Source organism: Equus przewalskii, chromosome 3, assembly GCF_037783145.1.
Source record: "Equus przewalskii isolate Varuska chromosome 3, EquPr2, whole genome shotgun sequence".
Lineage (NCBI taxonomy): Eukaryota > Metazoa > Chordata > Mammalia > Perissodactyla > Equidae > Equus > Equus przewalskii.
This window is the reverse complement of record NC_091833.1, coordinates 19,530,824-19,558,714: the sequence shown is the minus strand read 5'-3', so window position 1 is coordinate 19,558,714 and position 27,891 is coordinate 19,530,824. Positions and strand designations below refer to the sequence as shown.

Below are 27,891 nucleotides of genomic sequence, written 5' to 3'. Positions count from 1 at the left end.
ATGTATACATTTGGATATGATAAAAATTCAGTCACTTTCATAGAATCAACAGACACCATCTTTGATAAGAAGGCATAAGCATAGTGGCTAAAGCAGTGCTTCTCAAGCTTCAGTTATTTCTATGTCATACTCATCATATCCATGTATCATCTGTATTAGTAATTATTTAATATTTATGTTTCATTTGACTCCTATTTCCCCACAGTCCAGTAAGTGGACACATCATATCTTTTTCTAATGCACATGTTTTGAGTACCACTAGTGATATGTTTTTTGTACCACATATTCTGGTAAAAATAAATTTATATACGTGGCAATAACTGCCAGAACAGGAAGAGATTGCCTCGCAATGTGGGACTGAGGGCTGGGGAGGCCTGGTCTTCATCAAAAGCACCACCATGCTGCATGATTTGCTACTATGTGTATGTACTGTCTTACTAAACATGAAACATTTAAACTAAGCAAAACAAACAAAATTCTGTCACGCTAAGTGACTCTGTAGTCTGCCTGGCAAAATGGTAGGCATAAAGTTACTACTCAAAAATATTCCTATATTTCATAACTTTTCCTAATGGTCTTATAATTTCAGCCACATACTTATGCTGCTCAGAAGTGACATTCATGTATACAAATTCATCCACAAAGTTTGAGAGAAAAAAGACAGTTACCCACCGCAAAATGAAAACTTTCATTGTTTTATTTTTGACTGCAGCTGTTTACAGAAATATAGTTGCGAGTATACAAATGTTCCAATAGAAGCAAAATATCTTTTTAATATTTAACAAGTTATCACAGATAGCTAAAAACATAGATGCAAATGAAATTCCCCCAGAGAACAAACTGAAAACATCTGGTGTCAGTGCTCTGAAATCCCAACTAGGAAAGCCTTATGCACAAAAATGTAACCCTTATGTCATTGCAGGACAATGGAAGAAGGCAGTTCAGTGGTTGATCAGTGTGCTCAAGCAAACAAAATTAAATTAAAAAATTTCAATGGCAGAATGGTAGCTAAACCACTTGAGAATAGGTTAATGAAATATTTGTAGTATATGTATTAAAAGACTAAGTAAAAGAAGTGAACGAAACTCAGTAAAAGCTGTGAAAAGGAGCAGGAACTATTTGGAGCTTATCAATTAGAAGGAAGGGAACAAGGTGAGCAGATACATTCATTAGATCAAAAGAACTCAGTTCAATGCCATTGGAATCAGTTTGTAGCTACTGGATCCATAAACACTTCAGTGCAGGACAGTTCTTTCTTGGGCACATTATTCTGATTCCAAACTCACTCTCAAACATCTGAGATGGTGTGCGTGTGGCTGTGTGTGTGGCTGTGTGTGTGTGTGTATGTATTTTGTCCTGAGGTTCATTAGCTAAAATAATATTAATGAGCAATCCTTACAAACTATCTCAAATTACTTCTGCGAAAAAAAAAGCAGGGATGATATGGGTAAACACGGGGCTTTTAAAGGAAATATTACAAGTTGGAGTCGAATAGAATTGTGGTAGAATGCTTTGGGAACAGAAATATATTATGCCATACAGTGGGGAAGAGGGGAAAGGGAACAAGAAAGGAGGAATGTAGCTAGAACATCTCCCAACAGTTTGCCTGTGTATTTGCCAGCACCAAAGTTTGTAGAGTAAGCCACTTACATTCCACCGCTAGTCTTAAGTAAAGACAGTAGTGGCAATTTTTATAAAGTGAGTATACAATGATTTTTATTTTGAAATGTTCATTTTTCTTTCATGAGTTATTTAATCGGTAATGAGTAAACAGTGGGAGGAAGATGAGAACAATTATGGAGGTATTGTATTACACAGGAAGATTAAAATGCATAAATAAATCTACTTCTGTTGTGGTTAGTTTATATTTACCATGATGCATACAATTGAGAAGGGAGAAATGCCCAAATTATATGATGCATTGTCTTGTTTGATACTTATTTTAGTAAGTAACTCCTGTCTGAAGAATAAGTTCCAAGCATAGCTATATCTCTACTGCATCAGTTCTCATACAAAGCAAGCTACTTTTAAAGAAGTTTTAAGTATTAAAAAAAGAAATTAAATAAGGTGCTTTGTTGACCTGGCCAGCCATCTTGTTTAATATCTCAGATACAAATGTAAATACAAGGAATGATAAATAATTTTGTTCTGAGAGTTGGTCTAGCCAGACCAAAACGGTGGTCTGCTGGTAAAGGAAGAGGCAATGAAAAGAGAGCTTGTATTATCACTGCCCACAACATACCCATTTTATGGGTAAACAGGAGACTTTAGCACCCGTCAATTATGGTAGCTACTTAAATGTCATGATAATTAAAAGAAATATAAAACATTGCACCTATATATTTAAATCAGTCATGCAATGTAAACTTTTTAGTAAGTGGTAGGAAAATGCCAAACTAAGTTTACTGAATTATCAATAACTAGACTAACTGTATATGTACATAAAATATACTGTACTTCTATAGGCAGCACTGAGAATAAATTATCATTGCCAATAAATGATTATGGATAACCAGGTTAAGCTGAATTTACGTAAAGAACAATGTATAACTGTGTCTGTATGAGTGAAAAAAACCTTTCTAGACCTTACTGTATATAGTTTACACCAGAGGTTCTCACACTTTAGCATGCATCAGAATCACCTGGAGGGGCTGTTAAAACAGATTGCTGGGCCCCACTGCAGAGTTTCTGATTCAGTATGTCTAGGCTAGGGCCCCCAAATTTGCATTTCTAAATAGTTTCCAGGTGATACTGATGTTGGCTGGTGAGCTGAGGACTATGCTTTAAGAACCACTGGTTTATAGATCCTATATATGTAGAAAACTATATACTATAATATTCTTATGTACATGACACAAAATATATAGGAAGAGGGCTGGTTTTAATTAACTCTCTAACATACAGATTAGCAAGGTGAACTAAATATTTTAATGCTTCTAAAATGATTTGCTGAAGTGTAATCATTTCCCCTTATAGTCAATTACATTGAAGCCTTAAGTCCTACTATACAGTCCTTTTAGAAAATATTCTCATAACACTTATACCAAGCTGGCTATTAAAAATAAAAAGGGATGTAAATATTCTAAATAGTTAGGATTATTCATTAAGAAGGAATCATCACTATACAGCATTCTTGCTTCTTTGGAATGATTAAAGTGCATAATATCAATGGGGTATTGAGAGTATTGCATAAAGGTTTGCAGTCTTCAGTGCTGCTACCAGTCATGGAAATGCTCATGTGGGGAAAGCAGCTCTATCTCAAAGCTCCTACTATCCTGACCTGTTGCTCATGGCCCTTTCTTCAGGCCACATCACTGTGGTAAGAAGCTGGAACATAGGCAAAATTAACAAATACCAGAGGGACACTCAATTCAACTGTATCTGGTTAAAAGAACTATTAACTAAGATAACTTAGTTCTGGAGGGATTTAGACATAACTTTTTCATTTCCTTTGATACAATTTTTCATAGGCAGATTGCTGAAGTTCAGATGGGCAAGAAGGGCACTATAATGAATTACTTGGCCCTGTCCAGTTAGAAAAATTGACATTACCAGGGTTTTCCTAAACTATGCATTAGAGATTTATTTTCACCATCTAATTAAGATCATAGAAGATAATTTAAACACTTCTTTCCTGAAATTTAACTAAACACATTTGTGTGCATGAAGTCCCACAGGTAGTAAAATTTTCATTAGCATTCAGATAAGACTATTGTTGGTTGGTTGAGATGAAGACAAATTCAGTTAATTTATATAAACCCTAAACTACTAATTCTGTGATCTTTTACTTACTCTCCCTCAAAGGAACAATTCTAGTAATGCATCTTTTCTCTTATTCTTATGCCAAAGGGAGTTAGAAACATAAAGTTTTCTATGGTGATCGAGAAATGGAGAAAAGAATGACTAAATGGAAAAATTGAAAGTTGGGACCTAATAAAATAATTTGTTTATGTGTTTTTGGCAATAGTAAAAACTGAAATTACAAGAAAGGGGCACTATCATGGTAAAAAGGCACTTTTCCATAAGCATTTAATCTAGATATAAAATACTAAATTAAAATTTTTTCCTGAAAGAGAAAGTTGAGTAAAAACAATTTTATTAATAAATGAGTCTAGAATGGCATGAAAATAAATGGGGATTTATGAAGTAATTAGATCACTGGACAATTCACAAACGATACTATAGGTACTGTTTTGATATTTACTACATTATGAATATTATCTCCATGTTTAGCTCTAGTGACACACAGAAGCAGAGAAGAAAACCCCTTTTTAACATGTTATAAGATTCTACTCGCCCACTTACTAGGGTGGATACTCTGGGTTATTTTTTTAATAAAGCTGCTGAACTCTACAGTTTCTCTTTCATTAAGGCCCACCATATAGCCAAAGGCATGCAGATATAACATGGCTGTCTCGGTTAGGGAGGAAGCCTGTGATCATGAAGCAGAGTAAAGCTAATAGGTCTCATATAATTTTCAGTTAATTAGAAGAAAAATCAACTAGGAAACAAAGATTAGGACAGAAATTTTCACCAGAAAGATGAAAAGTTCTCAAATTACTCCTAGAGAATATATTTACAAACCATGTTGAATTAGAGATTTTCATTATTAAAGCATTTAATTCTGGTCTTTAACGGTTGATATGTCTAAACAGATATCACTCTTCCAAAACATGTGTCTACAACAGCTTAAATGGTCAAAAGGACTTAGTATCGTAGTTCTTAGTTCTAGAGGGATTCAGACATAACTTCTTTCTCATTTTCTTTGACACTATTTTTCCTAGGCAGATTAACTGAGGTTCTGATGGGCAACAAATGCACTACACTGAAATTCCCAACTACACCATATACAATATTACAAAAGAAGGAAGGAAGGACAGAAGGCTGGTCCCTCATTAATACTGCTTCTATAATAAACTAAGCCCTTTCAAAACCTGTTCTAGAAAAACAAAACAAAACAAAACAAAAATCCTGTTCTAGGGAGATTGGTGAAAACAGATTTGTATTGGCTAAAGAACAACATGATACTCTAATTACAAAGGTAACATGATAAAGCTCAGAAGCAAAATACGACTTATAATTATCTTCTCCCATGTTGGTGTGGATATATAATGGAATGACAATAAGGAATAAAACACACATACACACACACTCACACAGACACAGAGATAAGCTCCAAGCATTAATGTGAACTGCTAAAAGCAAGAACAATTGAAGGTAATGATATGAAGGAATAAAATGTGGTTCATAGTTTATTTACGTCATTCTGCCATATATAAATTTAATAAATTGTTGTTTCCAAGGCCTTTGCTGGCTCACAGATTCTCTGCTATAGGTACCTATAACTTATAACAGCAATCTGGAAAACCACATTATCAGCACAAGTATCAACCACTGACCATTGAGCTAACTCTTCAATAAGAAGATAAATACTTTTTGTAACCAAATGGTATATTCAGAATGCTGTACTTAACATTGACCTTTAGGGGTAAGGAGCATTTAACAATGTTAAAAAAACAAAATCGATCATTATTTAATAAGAATATAGTAGCATAGCACAGCCCTTGTATAAATAACCACAAAATTTTTGAAAATAAAAATTGGGTTTTCTGCCTCCATCCAATCAAACCACTACAGTTCAGGTGTATGTTCTGTTCTAAACTTAGATATTATAAAACAGAAAATTGGTCCCTGGTGACATGGCATTGGCAATCAGCATTTAAAAAACGATAAACCTCTTGCTACATAACAGAACAGAAGCCAGCACACAAGCCAGTCTTCTTGCCCCCGCTTCATCCGTGGAGCAGCGTTAACAAACATTCTAATTGGAACTTGGTCAACAAATAGACTTCCTGAGTCTTCTGTAGAATCTCTGAGAAAAAAATTCAGAAAACTCAGAAATAAACTTCAGCATTTTATTTCTACTTCTTATTTTTATAGCTGCTGGGCAAGCTTTCTGACATTAGTTTTGACCCTCTGTAGTTACAGTTTTGCATTTTAAAACTGAAGCACTGGATTGTGTGGATGGTCCTTCTCATAACCTGAACTATACTGGGTAATTTCTCCTGATAGGGGTTGGGAGAGAAGAGAGATACTGAGAAAAATGCTTTTGGTTCAGAGAATTTATAAAGTAGCTCTGGATATTACAAGATGGGGAAAACATTATTAAAATTACAAACATGGTTTTTTTTTTAGTGTCTTTATAAATAAAAGGCATAGAATACAGAAAGCCAATTAATAATAACAACAATAATAAAATATTAAATATATAGTGAGCAAAGACTGAATGGCTCATTCTTGTGAAACACCATTTGACACAACTGCCTAGATGGGTTTCCTTACTCTAACATTTTGCTGAGTGAAAGATCCAGCAAACACACAGTAAGCTGCCTTTAGCCCACTAATAACATCAAGGAACTGCCTGATGGAATGGCCACAGATGAACAGGTCATTTGTTTCAAAAGATGCTTAAATACTCATAAAGACATAACAAACCCCCCCTCACTGTTATCAGACGCCACGTTGTGGTAGAACATCAGACAAACTCACAAATTTACCACAAAAACGTGTGGCAAAAAAAAGAATAGTTTATATATATGTATATATATAAATTTCTATATTTATGCCAATGTACTCACTCAGTACAAATAGCAAAATAGTATACCATTTCCTAAATACAAAATATAGCTTTCCAAAAAAATGAAACACACATTAGATATAAACCATCCAAAACTTGAACGATTGAAAACTGTATTCAAAATTAAATGACCCAGAGTAGGTCTCTTTCTGAAAAGTTCCCTTCATATCGGCAAGAAGCCTGTACTACTGAAAACGTAATTCAATGCCTCTCAATCAGAGAGAGAAAGAAAGAAAGGGCTGGGGGTGGAGGGAAGAATATATGAGAACAAGAAGAAAAAACAAATTAGAAGAACACAAAGAATCAAGGAAGACCATCACGAAAAGGGGGAAAAATCTGGCTGTATAAACAAAACCAACACCACAATTCCACAAAGTTCAACTAAATACATAGGATAGAAAAACAAAAGTAAAAGAACAAACAGAAAAGTAGCCTTCAACAACCATTAACAGGCTATTTTTTGTACACTTAAAAAATAAATGAAACGGACAAGAATACCAAAACATCTTATCTACATATAGAAGCCACACACAATTTGGCCTTAAACTGTATTAACAGCTTTCTACATGCTGAAAGGAAAAGAAGACATAAGCATGTGTCCAGACAACAGGTTGTAGTGAGAAGCAGGCATCCCATGGGTGGCAAGAACACCCAAAACTGTGTAACTAATGCTACAACTGCAAGTTCTGGAGTGTGTTATTTTGCTCTCTATAGATGTAACACAAGTTAATTCTTCATTTTAAGTCAATGATATGACCCTGTAAAGCCTAAGGCTTGTGGGAACCATCAGATAAGTGACCACTTCAAACTGTAAAGCACTGAGGTGACAAGTGAATTACACTCACTGCAGCTTAGAGAGAAGTGATGTTTCAAGAAATTTTACTTTGCCTTTTTTTAACTTAAAACTTATACTTTCTTATTAGAGGGAAAAATCTGAAGACTTCAGAACAGCACCGTTCACGGAAAAAAAATGCATTGCTTCTTGTTTCTCAGGAATCAGCTCCCCTCATTCCTGAAAGGGTGCCCCACCCCTCTGTTCCCACTTGTGCTGCAGGAGTTACTGGGTTACCCCAGATCAAAGTGGCCTTTTTATTTAAGTGGCTACAGGGTCACAAAGCTAGTAGTATATTACCAGTTGTCTAAAATAAAGTGAAAAGGAAGGGAAGAATAATATAGATGAATATAAAAAGGGAACATTGGCCCAAGATTGGGTTAAGAAGAAAACAGACTCAAATTACTGTCAGTTTAAACTATTGTAGGAGAACATCAGAACATAATTTGCCATATATTATCCCCCTCATTTTTTATAGAGCAAGATGATTATTTTTCTATGCACAGTTATGGCTAAACCCCTTAACAGAAATACAGAGAATTAACAACTCTCTAAAAAATAAAATCAATAGCATTCCAGCTGTTCCCAGTTTATAAGTGTGTTGTCTGCCTTTGTGATAAACAAAGAGGCCTCTTATCTGTGTAGAGCTCTTAATACAGCTTACTTGTCAAAACGCTATCCCCTTCAGTTTCTCCATAAAAACTGAAAAAAGATTTCCTTCACTTTGGCCAATAGCTGTGCTTTTTATGTTGAAAAATCACAGCCTTAGTTACTATTTGAACTTTCGTTTTTCAAAAGGCTAACTTGACTAGAACAATGTAGGAAAGAAAACAGTGAAGAACAAAAGTAAACATGATAATATGAATTATTTCTTAATAGCAATAATAACTGAGCAGTCCAGCTTTTGAATTTAAACTGAACTTTTAGAGAAACAGTGCCTAGGAAAATAGCAACAATTAATCCTGTCAGCTGGAAACTCAAATAGATTCTCAGTCATCACTGTTATTAGGAACATAAAATATGAAGATGTTAACAATGGTGGCTAATCACTGCAACAGGCAGGATAGGTGTGCTCTTTTGCAGTCAGAGTAAAATCTATCCATTTACTCAATCACAGTTTTTCATATTTTGTTTTGTTTTTAAAGTAACAGTTCAATAAATCCTCATGAAATCACAAGATCTCAGGACATCTTGGAATCAGGATTTTCTTCATGGAATTCTAAAAAAAAAAAGTTTAATATAACTCACTAGGGAGAGAAAGCATTAACAAAATTCCTGTCACCCTGAATGATCCCAAAGTATATTACAGTATTATAAATGTTACTTTATCATATTTATACTTCCACAGACTTTTCTGACTCAACATTTATTTCTTGAGGCAGGGAGAAATGAGATATAATTATATCCAATATATAGTACATTCATCAGACATTCTGTCATTCCAAGGCAAAGAAGCTTAGAGCCAGAAGGCATGCCCAGTATTAACAATATGACTATAAATTATCATTCAGAGTAGAAAAGTACCATCTTGTGAGAAAGCCACACTTTAAAAGATCAGAGTCTAAACAGTGTTATTACCTAACTCAAATCTGTTAAGAATAATAAAATTTACTGATGCTTTTCAATAAGAAACCAAAATGCAATACTTACACATCCAGTTAAAAGGAACCAGTCAAGTTGTTCCCTTGGTTTTGCAATGAAACAAGCAAATCCATCTTTTCAATGTTCTGGTTGGCGTTTATAGAGGTTGCCAGTGGAGAATTCTCTGGCATTTGCTGAGAAAGAAGTGTCGTCACAGGTGGCTGGCCCTCATTTTGTGGTTGGCCTGGCTGACTTATGGCCATCAATTGATCTGGCAATGTAGCTGGTCCAGAAGTTAAAAGCTGACTACAGTCTGCAGAGACATTTAAAATAGAGAAGCTACCTGATTAGTTACTTTCTGTTAAGAGTTGTAAAAAGATACTTATTAGTTGCTGGAGGAAATTCATTATTGTGTTCACTCAGTATAGAACTAAAAGTGAGGCACTTGACAGCCCCCCAAAAAGGTTTTCACCAAACAGTACTGGAATTCACCTTAGGTTTCCTCTAAGCAGTATAAAAATACAACTTTGCTTAGTTATCATCATAAGTCCTATATAATTTCCTTGATATATAAACATTAAAAATGGGTTTCTGCCTCCTTGGAAATTGCTTACTTTAATTGGCTGAGATATTTTCTGTCATTCTTACTTCATTTTCCTTTCAAGTTTATAGCTTAAAATGGTAAACACATACATTTACATACATCACCACATTTAATCCTCCCAATATCCTTGTCAAGTATGTAATATTACCACCACTTTAGATGTGGAAATTGAAGCTTATGTATGTCAAATAACTTGCCTAAGATCTCATAGTCTGTAAGTGGTAAAGCTGGGACTTGGACTGAGTTCTAACTATAATTTGTGCTCTTAAAACCACTGTGTTTTGTTTCCTTCTAATAATAATAATCATCTGACCATTTCAACCAATAACATTTAAGAAATGAGAAATTAGAAGGAGTTTCTTACTATTTTGAATGCCAAATAAGAACATTCCTGAAGTCTGTTGAGATGAGCCAGGAGAATTCTGTAATTGGTTCATTGTGCCTCCTGTAGTGTTGTGAAATAAAGTAGCCTGTGGTTGAGGTGAAGATGTGGCCCCTTGGATTCCTGGCATGTTGTTCTGAGGGGAATAAAGAGGAGACTGTTGCATGTCTTGTTGGTTTATACTGGTCTGCAATGCAGACATGGATGCTGGAGAGAGGAAGAGTGTTACTTGCTGTTCTTGAGAACTCGATGACCCTTGGACCAACTGAATCTGAGGAGAGCTATGGAACAAGGAGGTCTGTGATGATTCAGATTGGGTAGGACCTGGGTTCTGAAGTGAGGAAACTGTGGGCTGGTTCTGAAATTGCATGGGCTGCTGCTCTTGATTCATTGGGGTCATATTATTTTGTTGGTGAAAAATTGACTGGTTCTGTTGCTCCTGATTAGCCATTGGATTTTGACTTGGGTTGAATATCATATTTGGTGGTGGTTGCTTTTGAGATGCCATTGTAGCCATCGTATTCTGATTACTGAATAAAATGCTCTGCTGTTGTTGCTGCTGTTGCTGCTGCTGTTGCTGCTGCTGTTGCTGCTGCTCCTGGGATGGAGAGTTACTCTGGATGGCAACTATTGAGTGCTGTGACTGGAAAATTGCTCCTTGTTGGTTTTGAGGCATTGGATTAGGAGGAAGGGAGCCCAGGGACACCTGAGGCTGAAAAAGACCTTGCTGGGAGGGTTGTGCCTGTTCTTGGGAGAGCATAGGGGTCTGGATGTGTGATATTGGAGACTGTTGTTGGAATGCAGCTTGCTGTTCAGTATTTGATGTTGACTGAAGTGGAGAAATTGAGTTCTGAGCTGCAAAAAATGAAATCTGTTCTTCTTGGGCTACCGTGTTAGTTTGGAGATTATTCATTGGACTCTGGGAAAGAAATATGTTGGCTGACTGCTGGTCTTGAGGAACAGAAGAGCCCTGTAGCACAGCCATGGTACTTTGAGAGTGAAACATTGGAGGCTGCATTTGTTCAGAGGAAGTTGTAGAATTCTGACTGTGGACAATAGGACTTGGACTATGAAAAATAGAACCTTGAGTTTCCTGGGAAAGGTTCTGAGCATCAGCAATAGGATTTTGAGGATGAAAAAGCTGAGCTTGTGAATGAGAAGACTGCTGCAAAAAATTCCCAGATTGGAGTGACATCATCTCATTACTTTGCTGGAATAAACCATTACCTTGTTGTTGGCCACCAGTATTCTGAACACTCATCATACTCTTTGTAGAGGAAAAAAGGTTAACTTGAGGCTGATTGTCTCCACTATGTTGCATTTGGACCATGGTCTGAAAGACACTGTTCTGAATCTGTTTTGCTTGTACTCCAGTTTCTTCTCCGTCTCCTGAACTTGATGTCTGAAACATGGTAGTGCCAGGGGTTGCAACCTGCTGTGTGGTGGTTGTAGCAGTTTCATTTCCAGAAACTGCAGGAGGAGAAGAAAACAATTCACATTGCATTTGCATATCCTCATTGGTAGATAATGCACTCATCATATGAGAAGTCTGCTGGTAAACTGGAGATTGCTGAAGGTTTCCATTTGCTGAAGCAGTTGAAGGAAATAACTCTGACTGAATCTGGGCAGCTGCCTGGCAGATACTCTGTTGCATCTCCATCACCATTGCAGCTGATGATTCCATCACTTGCTGTTGCTGCTGTTGTTGTTGCTGATTAGATAATGTGTTTTCGGTCTGTGGGTGAACACTTTCAGCTCTTCCAGCTATTAAATTATCTGGTCTGGTATGGACTGCTGGTTCTGTTGAGGAAAACATTCCAGGGCTTACGCTATTTTGAATTTGACTGACTTGTTGAAAAATGTCTGCACTAAGCTGTTCCTGAACATTGTCATTACCATCTGGAGCAGAAAATAAAACTGAAGATAACTGTTGTTGTGCCTCTAAAACTTGTTGGACCAAGTCAACATTTCCACTGCTGCCACTAGCAGTACTGCCTGTAAAACTTCCTGCTTGCAACTGCTGAATCGTACTCTGCAGTTGACTCACACTATTTGCTGATGGGAAAATATTTGATGAGATCTGCTGCTGTAGAGTCTGTGCTTGTTCTTGTAGTGGTGACTGCTGCTGTTGCTGCGATGCCTCAGTCAGGTGTGACAAATTAACCACTGTACCATCTGACTGTAATACCTCTCTAGATTGCGCTTCTCTTGTCTGAAACTGTGTAGCCTGCTGCAGTAGTGCATCACTGCTGGGCAGCTGACTAGAAGCAGACACTGCTGGAAAGGTACCAGGTTGTGAAATGTCCTGTGTTTGGATAGTCGTCAGGGTCTCTGGATTGTATGCCTTGGGCTGAATCTGCTGCTGCTTTTCATTTTCAGAAGGTAAGTGGGAAGATGATGACGATGATGAAAAAGACCCATTTCCTGCTATGTTAGAGATATTTTCTAATGTTGGTTGAGTTGATCCAACTGTCTTTGTAGTCTAAAAAATAAAAATTCCCAAATAATATGTACATATAAAGATTAAATGAGCTCATATATTTATCCTCAAAAACTACTATTCTAAAAACATATACAGGACCAATTTTCCACTCTATATTATTATTTGGAAAACAGGTATAAGACTATGATTCTCAGTGATAACATGATGTCTGATTGTCACCAGGATATTTTTTTAATAAGCATTATGTTACTTTTTTTTTTTTTTTAAGGACTGGCACCTGGGCTAACAACTGTTGCTAATCTTTTTTTTTTTTTCTGCTTTATCTCCCCAAAACCCCCCTGTACACAGTTGTATATCTTAGTTGCAGGTCGTTCTAGTTGTAGGACGTGGGACGCCGCCTCAACGTGGCCTGACGAGCGGTGCCATGTCTGCGTCCAGGATCCGAACCCTGGGCCGCCACAGCAGAGGGTGCGAACTTAACCACTCGGCCACAGAGCCGCCCCCTTAATAAGTATTATAAGCAAAGACAGTCAAATAAGGAAGTAGAAGAATCATTAGCTATTGATATGCTTAGGTCAGTAAGAACACATTAATCCTATGGTTGATGAATTAATAGCAAAGTAAAAAAAATCTCCATTTTGTGGATCATTAGTAACAGGGGAGAAATAGGGGATGTAGTTACGGGTAAAAACAGGGGGCATAGGGGGGAAAACAAGTCAAAAAGAGAAAGAGAGTTATAGGAAAAGACTGGGGAAAAGAAATAAAAATGTCTCATTCTGAAAATGCTAAACCAGTACTTTCATTAAGACCCCACATCCCACAGATCTAGCTAACATTAATTCCTCCCTCGTCAAAATGTATACTGAAAGTCACTTTCCAAGCTATTTTATTGGAGTATAAAAGCATTCACTCTGAAAGCAATTTAAGTGCATCCAAAGAGGAACAAACGTGAAGGAAAGAGGGGAAGTAAAAAGCATAAACATGGGGAAAAGAAATCAAACCACTCAAAATATAGCAATTTTTCTATTTGAGTTTAAGATGTGGTTCATTATCAATGTAGCTCACCTTAAAAATAGGAGAAGATCTTTTTTCTGCTGTTACTTCCATTGGAGTAACATCTTCACTCTTAATCATACTGCTGGATATGAGCGGAGTGATCAGAGCATTAGGAAGAATATTTACCTTATCTAAGTTACATCCAGTAGTCTTCATTGCTGCACAGACACACACAAAAGAAAGAAAAGTTTAAAATCATTAAAATCATCAACTATTTCATTCTTTAGTGTGTTGACTATTTGTCATGATTTAAATGTCTATTTTTTGATGTTATGATGGTAGCATGAGATACAAAACTGGTTGATCAAAATGTGCCCTCTCTTTTTTGGGGGCCGGCTCCATGGCCGAGTGGTTAAGTTCGTGTACTCTGCTTCGGTGGCCCAGGGTTTCGCCAGTTCAGATTCTGGGCGCGGACATGGCACCGCTCATCAAGCCATGCTGAGGTAGCGTCCCACATGCCACAACTAGAAGGACCCACAAAATATACAACTATGTACCGGGGGGCTTTGGGGAGAAAAAGGAAAAATAAAATCTTTAAAAAAAAAAGTGCCCTCTCATTTTGGAAGCAGCATGGCTCGAGGACTCCTGGTATGAGCCTGAGACTGGAGGTTAAATATCAACAAGCTTAAGCAGTTAGATTATTAAGCTATACTCCCCAGGACTCTTCCAGGGTGCCATGAATTACACTGCTCAACACGACTAGGATATATTACAGGAACAGCTTGGAAATCTCCAGGAAGTTAAGGCTATTCAATTACAACTGTTACATTCTCCTCTTAGCATATAGCTACCTAGCATGATAAAGTCAAAACTTTTTAAGAGCCATAGGATTGACTGAACATTTCTCTCCTCAACAAAACTCAAGCTTCTCATTAGAAAACACCACCAAGTAACCAAATAGATTTTGCTTTTCTAAATTAGTCTTCGAAAACTTAAATTTGCCAAGTTGACACATGAACACGTTTCTCTTTTAGATAGAACTTAAAAATTTTTCTTTTCAGAAATTTAAGGACTATTTTAAATTTACCAATTAAATTTCCAAAGGGAAATCAGCAAACGTTTTCCACTTCCATCTACTCCCGTTTTCAGGAGTAGTTATATAAGAGATTAGGTAGGTTCTACTACTTCATTCTATCTTCTTTTTCCCCTTGATTTCTTTTCTTTGTCTATTTGAGTCTGCCATTGGCACTTAGTGGAGCCTACTGATATCACTAATCATGGTCTTCTGAATTGAGCACATAGCCAAATTTTGATCTAAAAGTTTACCACTTCTTTGAGACTCTCTGGAGAGAAACATAGACTCCACAGAAGGCATAGCTGTTAAATTTCTTAATTTGATACTGAGAAGAAATCATGGATACAAAAAGGATTTTTAAGTGGTGCATGATATGAGTAGGATAGCTACCTTTGTAAATATTTTAATTTAAAAGAATTTGAAATTTTATGGTCTTACTTCAACTTGTCTCACAGCCAGCTGGCTAGAAACAGTGCCTGTGGAAATTGATTATATTGAGGGAGGGACAGTGCTTATTTAACTTTTGATATTCTATGCTTTATTACTCTGAGAAATGGATTATTTGCTCATGAATACTCTGGGCCTATTTTCACCTAGATTCTACCAATATCACTACAGTTCAACTCACAGTCCAATTTTGACTGAGACAAAACTTCAGATCATGCACAGGGCAGGCATTTGAAAGTATTCTAGGCCTGTCTCACAGGACAATTTGAAAGGCCATTAGTGTTGCTTTAAGTTAATCCTATAATATCCAACTGCTATTCTTGCTTTTGAATTCTATTAGAATACGAGCTCCATGAAGGCAGAGATTTTGTTGTCGTTGCCTGATGCATAGCAGGTAATCAATAAATATTTGTTGAATGAATGAAGAAATGAATGAATTAATCTTACTTTACCTTTATCATAGTCAATTTAGTTTGTTGTAGATTGTTTGGTTAATCTTATAGTGAGTGCAGTGCCACATATTTTCATTAACAGTATTTCTGGTCTAAAATTTTTCAATATCTAAAGACAAGTTTATATTACAGTTCAATTAGAAACTGCATATAAATATCCACTGACAAATAAATGTATCACCTACACAGTTACTGATTATCAGATCTATATACCATTTTCCCCCACATTTATTTAGAGAATAATTCTTATTATCATAGTTTTTTTCCCTTCTGGAAAGTGAAAATAGGTGGAATAAGTTGAGTTAGAGTCTTTTACTCCTCCTAAGGAGACCACTGACAAATAGGTATGTCTACTGGTATAGACAAACAAGAGAAGGATATTTTGTCTAATGCCCACACAAAGATACAAATCTTCCTATAGCCATATGCACAAAGTCTTTCCATGGCCAATGACAATTTACTTTTCTGAGGCCTATTCTGGTCTGCTTGTTGTTCTAGTTCTGCATGAGCTTCAGCTGAAATCCTGCTGGTGTGGCCTACAGGAGTGGAAGGTGCTTCCCTGGGCTGCCTGGTGTCCATTAGGTGAGGGTGAAGGGTACTGCGCCTACAAGAGGGAAAATATTTCTCCTGGTATATTCTCTAGTCTTCTGGTACTAATGGGGTTTCCATTCTATCTCTGCTGGTACTGCTTGAGGTAGGGAAGCAGCTACGTGGGCTGCCTTCTGCCACCGGGTGGAGGTTTGGGAGACTCCGGGTCTGGTTCACCTTCTGCCACTGGACTGCCTTCTGTCACTGGGTGGAGGATTGGGAGATACTTGGTCTGGATCTTCCTCTGCTCTTAGGTGGAGAGCCAGGAGCTGCCAGGTCTGGGTCTCTCTCTGCTGTTGGGGGAAGGATAGGGAGACACAAGGCCTGCTGGCACCACCAGTGCAGGTGGAGGAGCCTGTGTGCTGCTGCCTGGTGTGGGGTATAGGGCATGGGTTGGCCCCCTGGGTTCTGCTGTTGCTGCTCCTACAGATAGACTGACCTGCTGTTGCTGGCATGTGTGAGGTCTGTGTTTTGGCCCTCCTGGGTCCCACTGTTGGCAGATTAGGCCCACTGCTATTTGGCAGGTGTGGGGCATAGGGTGAGTTGACTCTCTCAAGTCCTGCTGTTGTTACTGCAGGTGTGGGTGGGATATGGGTTGGTCCCCAAACTCGGCTAGTGGCTCAGCTGTTGTTACTAGGTACAAGTCATCCTACTAAATCTTTACTAGGCTTTCCCTTTCCTGGCCTTTTGGCCAAAGAGAGCAGATTTTCATGCTTATTTATTGATTTATTTTTTGTCTATGCCAGTTACCACTTTTAAGTTGCAGGCCTCTCTGATGCACACTTCAGAAAACGGGAGATAAAAAGAAAACCCAGGAAACTCATGATGTTGTTCTTGAAGTTCCGAGGTCCCTAGCCAGTCCACTTTCTTCTTTCTATATTTCAAAGTCCTCTTATGATTACTGAATTATTTCCAAGGTAGGTAGTAGATTTAGAAAGGAGGAACAGGGAAAAGTGAGTTTACACTGTCTTGTCCAAGCACCCACAACTGTATCTTAATGAACTTGTAAACAATATTACACGGATTAAGAGATGTTACCGTATCTTTTCTTCCTACATTTTCACCATGTATTTACTGAGCCCTTACAAAGTTCTAGGCACTGTTCTAGGTTCTGGGGATCCAGTGATGAATAAGATGGATAAAGCCCTACTACCTGGAAATTACATTTTAGTAAACAAAGAAAAAAATACAAACAGGTAAAGACTATGTACTACCTAGGGGGTTGGGGGAGAGCTTTTAAGCCAATTCAGAAAATCCAAAAGGTAAATAAGATAGACATATTTAACCATCCCATTATCAATTTGAATTTGTGAAGAATATTGGTATTGATAGTTTATGCCAAACAACTTTTAAACACTGTTCTCTCCTATCTGTGCCAAATAATAACAACTTTTGAAACTTTACTATAGTTTGTTGTCAGCAAGCAGCATTTAGGTCAAGTACAAATATATTTGGTTAAAATATGAATTAAGATTTATAGGAGAGGAAATAATAAAGTCAAAAGAATATAGAGTTTTGGGCGAAATTTAAGTTGCAACCTCTGTCAGTTACTAGCTGTGTGACCTTGAGCAAATCACTTAACTTCTCTAAACCTTGTTTTGTTCATCTGTAAAACGAGATTGAACTAGATTTTCTCTATGGTTCCTCTAAGCTTCTAAACCTTTCCGCATAGCTGCAACCAGTTAGAGAAAAGTAATGCTCTCAACTAGTTTTCACACTCATCCAATTAACCACTCTGTATAAAGCTGAAACTGAGAGAATGCATATCAATACTTTAACCCTGCATCACAGAGTCTTTGAGCAACTAGAGTTTGCACTCACATCTACCTGAACCTATAGAAAACTTTCTATAAATATTCCCAAGAAACTATTAAGAATAGGTTACATTTTACACTTTATCTTATTTAATTTGCATTACTTTTGTGTTAGGATATATATACAATCGGCTAACACTGAAAAAAGAATCATGATGCGTTCGCACTGGACTTAGTATCTCATTGAGTAGTTGTGCAGTTCTCTTCCTTACTTCTCACCCTCCCAAACCCTCTCCAAGGAATTAGAAACCTAGTTCAGAGTGAAATCTTTCGCTATCTGGCCATAATATCGTATTTGGGTATCAAGTTCTAAATCTTATTGTAATTAATGGCTACTTATAAGAATGTTACTTGGAGGATTATTGCCATAACACAAATTTAAAAGTCATTTATGTTGCTCAGTCTTCATCACTGGAGTATACCAAATTAAATCTCCCAGATGGAATGCTGGTGTTATACTAAAGCTCTGATTTCAAGGAATCATAAAAATAAGCCATTTGTCAAGGAAAATTCATGGTTCTAAAAGCTATTGTTATGTTTAACTGATCAGGAATCTCCAATTAATGATACTGTATTTAAAATAACAAAAAAACTTTAACTGATCAGATAGTTTAGTATTCAATTTAATTTTATATCTTCACAAAATTATTTGTCCCATGATTTCAGTTGATAAAATTGTCAAAATAAGAAGGTCTGAACTGTGAAAAAGAATAATATGTGTGTTTGTTTCTTATCCATTTTTTTAGGCTTGTAAGATTCTGATCAAATGACTAAATCATTTCATTACTAAAAATTAAACACTGCATTTAAAACCCTTCAATCTTCAATTCATAATCTTCTATGAGAAGTTTCACACTAGATTATATTAGTATTCCACCAGCTCGATACTCTATGAAATGAGCATCAAGGAATTTTTGGAGAAAAACAAAGACGCTTCAAAGTTAGCAAAGGACAGACCACAAATGTCCCTGACTTTCTTTGATGATTAATTATGGTATTATTCATCTAATAAACATGGTTTGAATTATTTTGCTTAGATGTGTTACCTCACACAATGAAGCTCAATCTATCCTTTTTTAATCCTAGCTAAGTGACCTTGGGAAAATTATTTAAGCTCTCTGGAACCTTGGCTTTCTCATTTATGAAATAAGAATAATAAACACCTACTCCATAGAGTTTGGAAGATTAAATGAGATAATGCCAATAAAGAGTGTGGCATATTACCTAGCACTTAATATATGTTCAACAAACACTAGCTATGGTTATCCATAGCACAGATTTGTAAATTTTCCTGTAGTTGAATCAGATCATCTTAGCAGTTTACTTACTTGTGCATAATTCCTTATGAATTTACTCTGGAAAGTGTTCATGGTCAGAAATTATAATGGCAAGTTACATATGTGAATGCTGAATTTTACTACTGACAATAGAAAAAAATCTACTGTGTTAGATAAAATTTATTAAGTATTTTATGACCCTTAAAAAATATAAGTATTTTTAATTTTTAAATTTAATTTGATTTAACTCAGAAGAAAGAATGATAACTAAAGAACCTAAAGCAACTTTTTCAAGTTCCTATAGTTCATATTTTGGTCTCTTTAGTCTCAATGTCAAGTACTAATCTTATTGGTAGCAAGAAGCTTTATAGACTCTACTTTATATACATGATTGTACTTTATATATACTTTTAAGATTTTTAATATTGTGGAGTGAAAAACAAAATAAAACTCCTCCATTCTAATATATGTCACAGAAAAGTTGTTTATATGGTGAATGAAGGGAAATACTAAGTTGGGAAATAAGTTTCTGCCTTCAGTAAAGTTAAACAAATATTTACTTTACAATATTTAAGATACCCTGCTAAGTGTTCCAAGCACATAAGAGAAAACAAAAGAGTAAGGTTTGCTAGAGAAAATATATAGAATCACCTATTTACAATTTTTGAGAAGAATCAACTTAGTACCTTTCATGGCCTCTTCAAAAGAGCAAGGTCTCGCTGGACTAGATATTTCCTTCTTCACATTTACATTCAAAGCACTAGCTGCTGTTATTAAAAACAAACAAAAAAAGATTAATGTATTTATTTAAACTTACTCATCCTAACAAAATAAGGATCCTGAAATTCTTGAATTGTAACATTTTCTCACAAAGCATCATTAAATTATTTGTTCAGAAGAAATCCTAGGTTGAGATGAGTTTTTATAACCACCAGTCTATGCTCTAAAATTTACCAATCTCCAAGTAGGCAGAAGCATATGCTCACTTATCTAAACAAAACAAAAACAACAGCAAACTTTAAAAATAATCCTTCTGGTAACAGTACACACATTGATGATACCTGAGTAGAAGATTAATATGACTTTTTAAACTTATCAAATGTACTGTTAACACTAGCATGAAAAAAATTCACCATTCACTTACATAAATGACTTATTAAATACTGCTTCAGAAACATTAATTAATTCAGCTATATTAAAAAAACTGTAATGAACATACAGAATCTATAACATTATGATTATTCTTTCTGTAAAGCATTGGAAAAAGTAATCTTTGCTATTATTAATGGAGAATTGCTGGGGTGTAATATCTAGTCATAGCAATTATAGTCATGTACTGCATAACGTTTTTGTCAACAACCAATCAATGTATTGTATATGACAATAGTCCCATAAGATTAGTACTTTCTTTGCACAATGTCAAAATTGCCTAATGATATATTTCTGAGGACATATCCCTGTTGTTAAAAGTGATGTATGACTCTATATGTACTATGACAACTTTAAATTTAATGAGCCTAAGAATAGAGATCAGTTCTGAATAATAAAGTTAAATAAACTCCAAATAAACAGGTTCTTGCTTTAAATGACTATATAATTTTGTCTAAATAGATTTTAATTTCTATTTTGCAATATATTTATTCTATATTCCCTAACTTATTCAAAATGGGAAATGAGTCAGCTTATTTTCTATTTCTTATTCTTGACATGACAATATGAAATGATAGTGACAAAGAGACTATAAAGAGATAGTTAATTTTGAGTAAAGAGACAAAATGTACATACCTCCTAAGAATAAAGTTAAATGATTTATCTCAGCATGCTGCACAGGAGGTCCAACAAATGATATTTAGGGAATTGAATGGAAAAGGAATCCATGGATAATTTTTAAGCATAACATTAATTCTAACAAGTACAGATTTAAAAATAGAAACTAATCTTTGAAAACACTTTACATTTCTACTTTTAAATCAAGTTTTAGTCATTTGTTTTTAGAGCAACAAAAAAATACGAATAAGTATTATATCCCACATTTCTTACAGGAATCACTACAGAGTAACTGCAAAAAATACATAATGTGATTTTTGTGTCTTAGACTGAAGTAAAAAAACCCTAAAGGTGTTTTAATGGTTAAGCAAAGCTTCAGTGACTAAGTGGCAATGAAACAAAGGTTTTATGACTCTGCAAAGTATCTAAGTGCCTGAGAGCATGCACATGTGATGTATTCTTGGCAGCATAGACTCAGAGGGTGTTAGAGGGGCTTGTGTCTGGCAGAATGTGCAGAGCCAGTTTATGCTCACTTGAACTCTTGCCTGGATCCTAGTTTTAAGACCGTGTACCAAGTACCCAAGATCTCAAAGTTTCCTGTACAACTACTCCAGACTATGTGTGCAAATCTTAGGCCTACAGGGTGGACAGAGCTTGGAAGCACTGGTTGGTGCATCGAGGCCCTCCAGGTGTAGGATGGAGCCAGCAGCGGGAAAAGAAGGGTGGCAGGCTGGGCATCCTCTTTCCTCCTGTTGCCATATTCCAGCTTGGAATTCCAAGCAGTCTGAAAATCCTAAATTCAGATCTCGCCTTCCAGACTGTTATGAAGGTATCTTGGTCAAATCAAGAGGATAGGATACATTTTATTTAATGATTTTTTAAGTTTTATTTATAACTTTTAAATAGACAAATGATGTAACAGTTGTCATTTCTACTCTGACTTGAGAGTATTAGGGTGGGTCTAGTTTTAGGTGTTATAATCACAGACCATTGAATATTCAAATATTTAATCAGTCTCCAGATGAATCACAACAGCAACTAGTTTATGTTTTTTTTGTTTTTTGGGTTTTTTTTTTTTGAGGAAGATTAGCCCTGAGCTAACTACTGCCAGTCCTCCTTTTTTTTTTTGCTGAGGAAGCCTGGCCCTGAGCTAACATCCATGCCCATCTTCCTCTACTTTATATACAGAATGCCTACCACAGCATGGCGTGCCAAGCGGTGCCACAGCTGCACCTGGGATCCGAACCTGCGAACCCCGTGCTGCAGAGAAGCGGAACGTGCGAACTTAACCGCTGAGCCACCAGGCTAGCCCCTAGTTTATGATAAAGAGAGTGCAAATTTTCTATAGCCAAGTTTTCCTGAAATCATATTGTCTCTCATGTACATTTGAAATGATGATTACATTTTATAAAATACAAAAATGTGAAATTATGGGAAGATTCTTTAATTAGCTACATCATAAAGGCAGAACATTGGATCTTATTACAAAGTTTGCTTACTATGTATTTATTCACTTAAGAGTTTCTGAGAGCAATTGCTATCTATGACATACAAAATCCAAGGGGAAAAAACTTAAAAGAATAAGCATATGTTGATTGCCTAAATGTGGCCAAATATAGCCCATTAGTACAGGATTTAAAGAAGAAGACTTAAAAGCTGTTTTATTTGGCAATTTATCAAAGGGCAATTTCTAATAATCAGCATTCATCACTAAGAAATGAGGATTCTTAAAGCTGATGCTAAGTACTTCAAAGTCCTGAAGTTCTTTTTAATTAATCCATAAAAACAAACGAGTAAGAACAAAACCTCAGTATCTTCAGAATAGCAAAAACTTTAAGGCTATTCCCTGACACACACATATACCTCCCTCTTCCCTTCCCATACAAACTATATAAAAGCTCATCAGGAAAAAAGTTCTTATGTATTAATTATGCCATCTTTCTCCCCACACGGGCAAGCTCCTCCTCATGCAAAATATTAAATGCCAATATTTAGTAACTAAGAGTTACTATAATGCTTTAATTACCATTAGTTTTAAATCAAACTTTCTTGGATTTTTGAGGCTTTCCTACTAAGAAAACAATCAAATATTTGGTCTTTGAGTATAAACCAACCTTCTCTTTACTATTTTTGTTGAAGCCAGTATATTATTTCTAAATTTTGCCTTTTTCTGTCTGAAATTTCTACTTGTGATCTTTTATTCTGATACAAATACTAAGAGGAGTTTATTAGTGCCACACTGGGTCATACTTTTGTAGCAAACTGGTGGAAAATAACCAATGTGAAATTCAGACATGATTTTTAAAAAAAGGAACAGATACACTAAGTGATAGAAAGTAATGATCAAGACTACTTAGGGACCGGCCCTGTGGCCGAGTGGTTAAGTTCGCGAGCTCCACTTTGGCAGCCCAGGGTTTGGATCCTGGGTGTGGACATAGCACCAATCATTAGGCCATGTTGAGGCAGCGTCCCACAGGCCACAACTAGAAGGACGTACAACTAACATATACAACTATATTCTGAGGGGATTTGGGGAGAAAAAAGCAGGAAAAAAAAAAAGATTGGCAGCAATTGTTAGCTCAGGTGCCAATCTTTAAAAAAAAAAAAAATGACTAGTTATAACTCTGTCCTAGCTACTGTTTCCATCACTTTTTATTGCCAGGGCTTTCTTTCTCTAACTTCTTTATAGACTTTGTACCTCACTGAGTCCTGAACTATTTGGGAATAACACATTAATAAATTTACAGATATGGAGGAATTGCTAATTCTGAAGTATGCCTGAGACTGGAATAAACTGACTAATAATAAGCATGGCAGAAACCAAGCCAAGGTCAATGGAACATGTGAAGAGTTTCCATTTCCAAAATGTTCTCCCTGCTTCTCCCAGGAAAAGGCTTCTCTTCTTCAGGCAACTAAATGAATGCAGGCAAAGAACTTGTAAGATACTTCTTTCCCAGAGATGTTCTAAACTTTTAACATTTCAATTGCTTTTATTGCTCTGGTTTCTACAGCATCTATTTTAACTAAATGCTTATTTTGAAAATATTTATTCACTAGCAGTCTTTGGTGTTTTTGATTATACAAATTAGAAAGTGTTACAGGCATGTAACTCTCTCATCACTCCAAGCTTCTCTCTCACCTCTACCAAAATGCATCCTATAAGCTAGCCAGAGTAAACTATTAGCAGCTTCCCAAAGTCGTCACTTTCACCTTTCTGCACATAAGAGGTACTCAATGTCTGGTAATTCTCACTAAGGAATAAGCTGTATGATAACTCTGGAGAGTCTGACTTCAGAGCATTCTTAGCTTTTCTTTTATTATTAGAGCATAAGGCAGAAATGATTCTCTTAACATAAGAATAAAAGCAGTATTTGGTGGCCATCTTCTTAGGAAATAAAGCCATCTCCAAAAAATACTAGTATCAATTCATCTTAGTACACAACTTTTCCTTTTTGGTTGGCTGGTCATCTTCATATCCTTCCAAAGAACTGGAAATTAATTATTCATTTTAGTTTAGAATTTCTTATTTTGACATACCTGGGTCTGGAGTGTAAGTGAATGGCTGAACATCATGAGATCTTCCAGCATTGGTCACTACATATATTCCCACCGATACTGGCAAAGTTATATGTTGGTCATGATATGGGGGAACCTTCACAATAAGATGATTCTAATTTAAAGAAAATTACAAGAGTCAGAAAGAAGCAATATTTAAAATAAAATTTTGAAATAAAAAATCATAATTAAGTACATTTCTTGTTAGCTATAAAGTTTAAAAAGTCTAACTAGGAAAAAAAAAGTTATTTTAAAGCTCAGGTTCACAGGCATGAGGACACTAATCTTAAAATTGCTTTTAAGGTATAATCCAAATGTTTTACAATGGCCTACATGGTCCCTGTCTTGTCAATTTTATCTCATTCCCTTCTCTCCCACCTTGTTACACTCCAGCCACACTGACCTTCTCAGTCCATTCTTTTAACATACTAACTTCATTTTTACCTCAGAGCCTTTACAACTGGCTGTTCTCTCCCACTGGGATATTCTTCCTTCACTCTTCAAATGGCTAGTTCCTTACCCATTTTCAGGTCTTATTCAAATATTACCTCCTCAGAGAAGCCTTCTTTGACCATCCTATTTTAAGTAGCACCCCTCCCCGACCTAATCACATAATCTCATTTATTTCTAAAATAGCATTTATCACCACCTGAAATTACTGTGATTATCTGCTTGTTTTTTGTCTCTCCAACCACAAGAATGTAACCTCTGTGAGCACCCAGGATGTTCTGTTCTTTATCTCCACGGTTAAGCAACTTACACAAAATACATTCAAATATATTGTTGAATAAAAGAATGAATAAATTTTGAGGAAAAAAATATGCCCTCCAAGCACAATGTCAGTTACCATATGCTCTGTACATTGTGAGATGCATTTCACAATGTAGGCCACTGCTTCCTAACGATTTTAATTCTCCTTTAAAGTCAAATAGGGTTCATTTTACCCAAACCCCAGTAAATCAAAGTTATTTTTTGTCAGAATAGCAGTAGAAGCATCCTTATAAGAAAAGGGAAGAGTTCATAAATGCTTCACTAGCACTTACTCACCAGGACTACATCTTCTTGGAAGATCCTGTGAACCACATTTGACTTACTTTCTTCTTCCCTAGTACATTATAGTAACAGGAAGGAACATCAAGGGGGCAGTGATTCTGTTTTTGTACTAAGGATGTGATATGCAAAAGGCCAATGCTGACAGCTGAGGGTGAAGTCAGTTTGATGATATTTTTTATTTAGTTAGCCTACAGTTGGTTGACTCACTTGAATAGAATATGTGACAAATGAGGCCAAGGTCAAGGTTTCAATTTCTGAGCACTTAATTTGTTTCTAAGCCATCTTAAAACACTCTCTGAAATATTCATATTATAAATAAAGAAATAGCTTCTGACTTATGGCATTAACAGAATGCCTCCTAAGCCCAGTTAGTCATCTCAAAAAAAAATAATGCCAGGTAGAAAAACACGTATAACTTTGTGTACATTCACAGGTATTGGGGGTGCAAATATCTGAAAGCGCACACTCAATTGCACATGAGGTCATCCAAAAATGTACCTGCACTGGTCTAACTTCTAAGAAATAGTTGTTATATCTTATCTACCCTCATTTTTACTCTTTTGTTTAAACAATGCAACTATGTCACAAATAGTTAAGGAAATGGTTGAATATATGGACTTGTGAAGTATCCTTCCAGTCTTAAAATTAGTTGACAAACTCTATAATTGAAATTGTTGTTCTGAACGAAAACTTGTTTTTTGGTAATTAGTAACTGAATTAATATCTAAAAGTCAGATGCACACTTTATCAAAAAACTTTTATCCCACTTGCTTTGGAGAGCATATTCAAGCAAACCTAATTTGAAACCTTTTAAAAACCAAATGAACCTATTTTGATACTAATTCTTCATACTTCCTCAATCTGAATCTAGAAATTCTAAAAGTGATTTGAATTAAAAACTAAGTAAATAGTGAATAGTGATAGAAAGTTGTTTTTAAATACTATTCTTACAAATTAAGAGCCATTAACTACTACTGAGCTAGGAGTACAATACAGACAAAACATACAAAGGGCTGGGAGGCCTTTAGAGCAGGTACAATGTTCTCTTGGGTAAAAAGAGAAGAATATTTGAATTTTAACGTCTTCGAAAAGTCTGTGGGGATTCAAAATAACGATTTCTTTTTCCCAGCAGATAATCAGATAAGCTTTTTCAGAGCTTACAAGCAACGGTGCTAGAGATTTTTCACTCTCCTAAGAAATAATTTATCATTGCCATATTCATTTTGCAATTGGGGATTTATATATATTATATATATATAATATATATTTTTGAATATATATAATTGAAGACACATAACAAAATTCCTAATATACCCAATCTGAATAATTTCTAAACTCTCAAGCCTTTGTTTAGTCTAGTGGTTCCCACAAATTCTGAGGATCTTTTTTGGCATTTCTTTCAAGAACTTTCTTTCCATATTTATACTGAAAATTCCATCTTCTCCAAAGCTCCAACTTCTAATTTTTTTATTCTTAACACTAAAAAATGCAACAGAAAGAATCCAGAAGACTGAAGTTTGAGAAATGAGAATCTATACAATTTTCCATTTTTAATACACTAATGCCTGTACCATGTTTTGTAAAACAACTAATTCTTAAATCAAACTGTATACCTCTTCCTAGTTTCTAACATACCTGTTGTTAGCTCCTAGTTCCCTTTTTAAATCACCACCACACTGCTAAACTCTCTTGCTTTCTTTAAAAATTAACTTATCTTAAAGGGGGGGGAGTTTGATCTTTAAGATATATTTTATATATATTTAATAGGCAATTAAGGTCTTATAGAACTCATCTAAAGTCGTTAAAACAGGAGTAGATATAATGACCATGTGCCTATCACATTTGGTATATATGAGCATGAGACATATTATAGCCTTGACTAGAAGAGCCAAATTTAAACAAAGAATTGTTTTCCCAGACTTTGTTAATCTGAATTTTTATATAATAGGAAAAGTTTAATACCTGATGAGTCGATTTTGGGGTTGTAAATGAATAGCTATCACAATTATTCATAACTGCAATTTGCAAAGTTATCTTTACATGGTCTTTACTCTATCATCTTCTGGGCATTTTTTAATATTGTAGAGCCCCTTTCAACTTTTTGTATAGGCTGGATATTTCTTTACTGACCACACCCAAAGTTTCTTTTAATATATTTTCTAATCACTCTTCCCTGTAAATGTTTCATTTTTGTGTTCTTTTCTTTAATATAATCTCTAGGATCAACTCTATATTTCAACTCTGATTCCACTCTAAAATAATTCCCAGAAAGCCCCTTAGGGAAAAAAAAAAAGACAAAAGCTCTCTCTGTAAAAGATAAAAATTTTAAAATGAACAGCAGAGCCACAGAATCAATGAAAGATCATATTATGACTTAGCTTTTTACAT

The 27,891-nt window shown here is 35.6% G+C and overlaps 1 protein-coding gene across 15 annotated transcripts in view; it reads right to left on the bottom strand.

Moving 5' to 3' along the window:
* Nucleotides 1–679: 679 nt before the first annotated feature.
* NFAT5 (nuclear factor of activated T cells 5) overlaps nucleotides 680–27,891 on the bottom strand; it is a 123,711-nt gene continuing 96,499 nt past the window's right edge. For 11 of the 15 annotated variants that reach the window (XM_008518395.2, XM_070613793.1, XM_070613784.1 and 8 more), the window contains 6 exons: nucleotides 24,433–24,565; nucleotides 19,815–19,895; nucleotides 13,545–13,693; nucleotides 10,019–12,518; nucleotides 9,120–9,363; nucleotides 680–8,688 (listed from right to left, as the gene is read on the bottom strand). In XM_008518395.2, the coding sequence (XP_008516617.1) occupies nucleotides 9,128–9,363; nucleotides 10,019–12,518; nucleotides 13,545–13,693; nucleotides 19,815–19,895; nucleotides 24,433–24,565 (3,099 nt within the window). In that variant the 3' untranslated portion in view covers nucleotides 680–8,688; nucleotides 9,120–9,127. The remainder of the gene's footprint in view (nucleotides 8,689–9,119; nucleotides 9,364–10,018; nucleotides 12,519–13,544; nucleotides 13,694–19,814; nucleotides 19,896–24,432; nucleotides 24,566–27,891) is intronic. The other 4 variants (XM_070613782.1, XM_070613788.1, XM_008518394.2 and 1 more) reach the window with 1 other exon arrangement.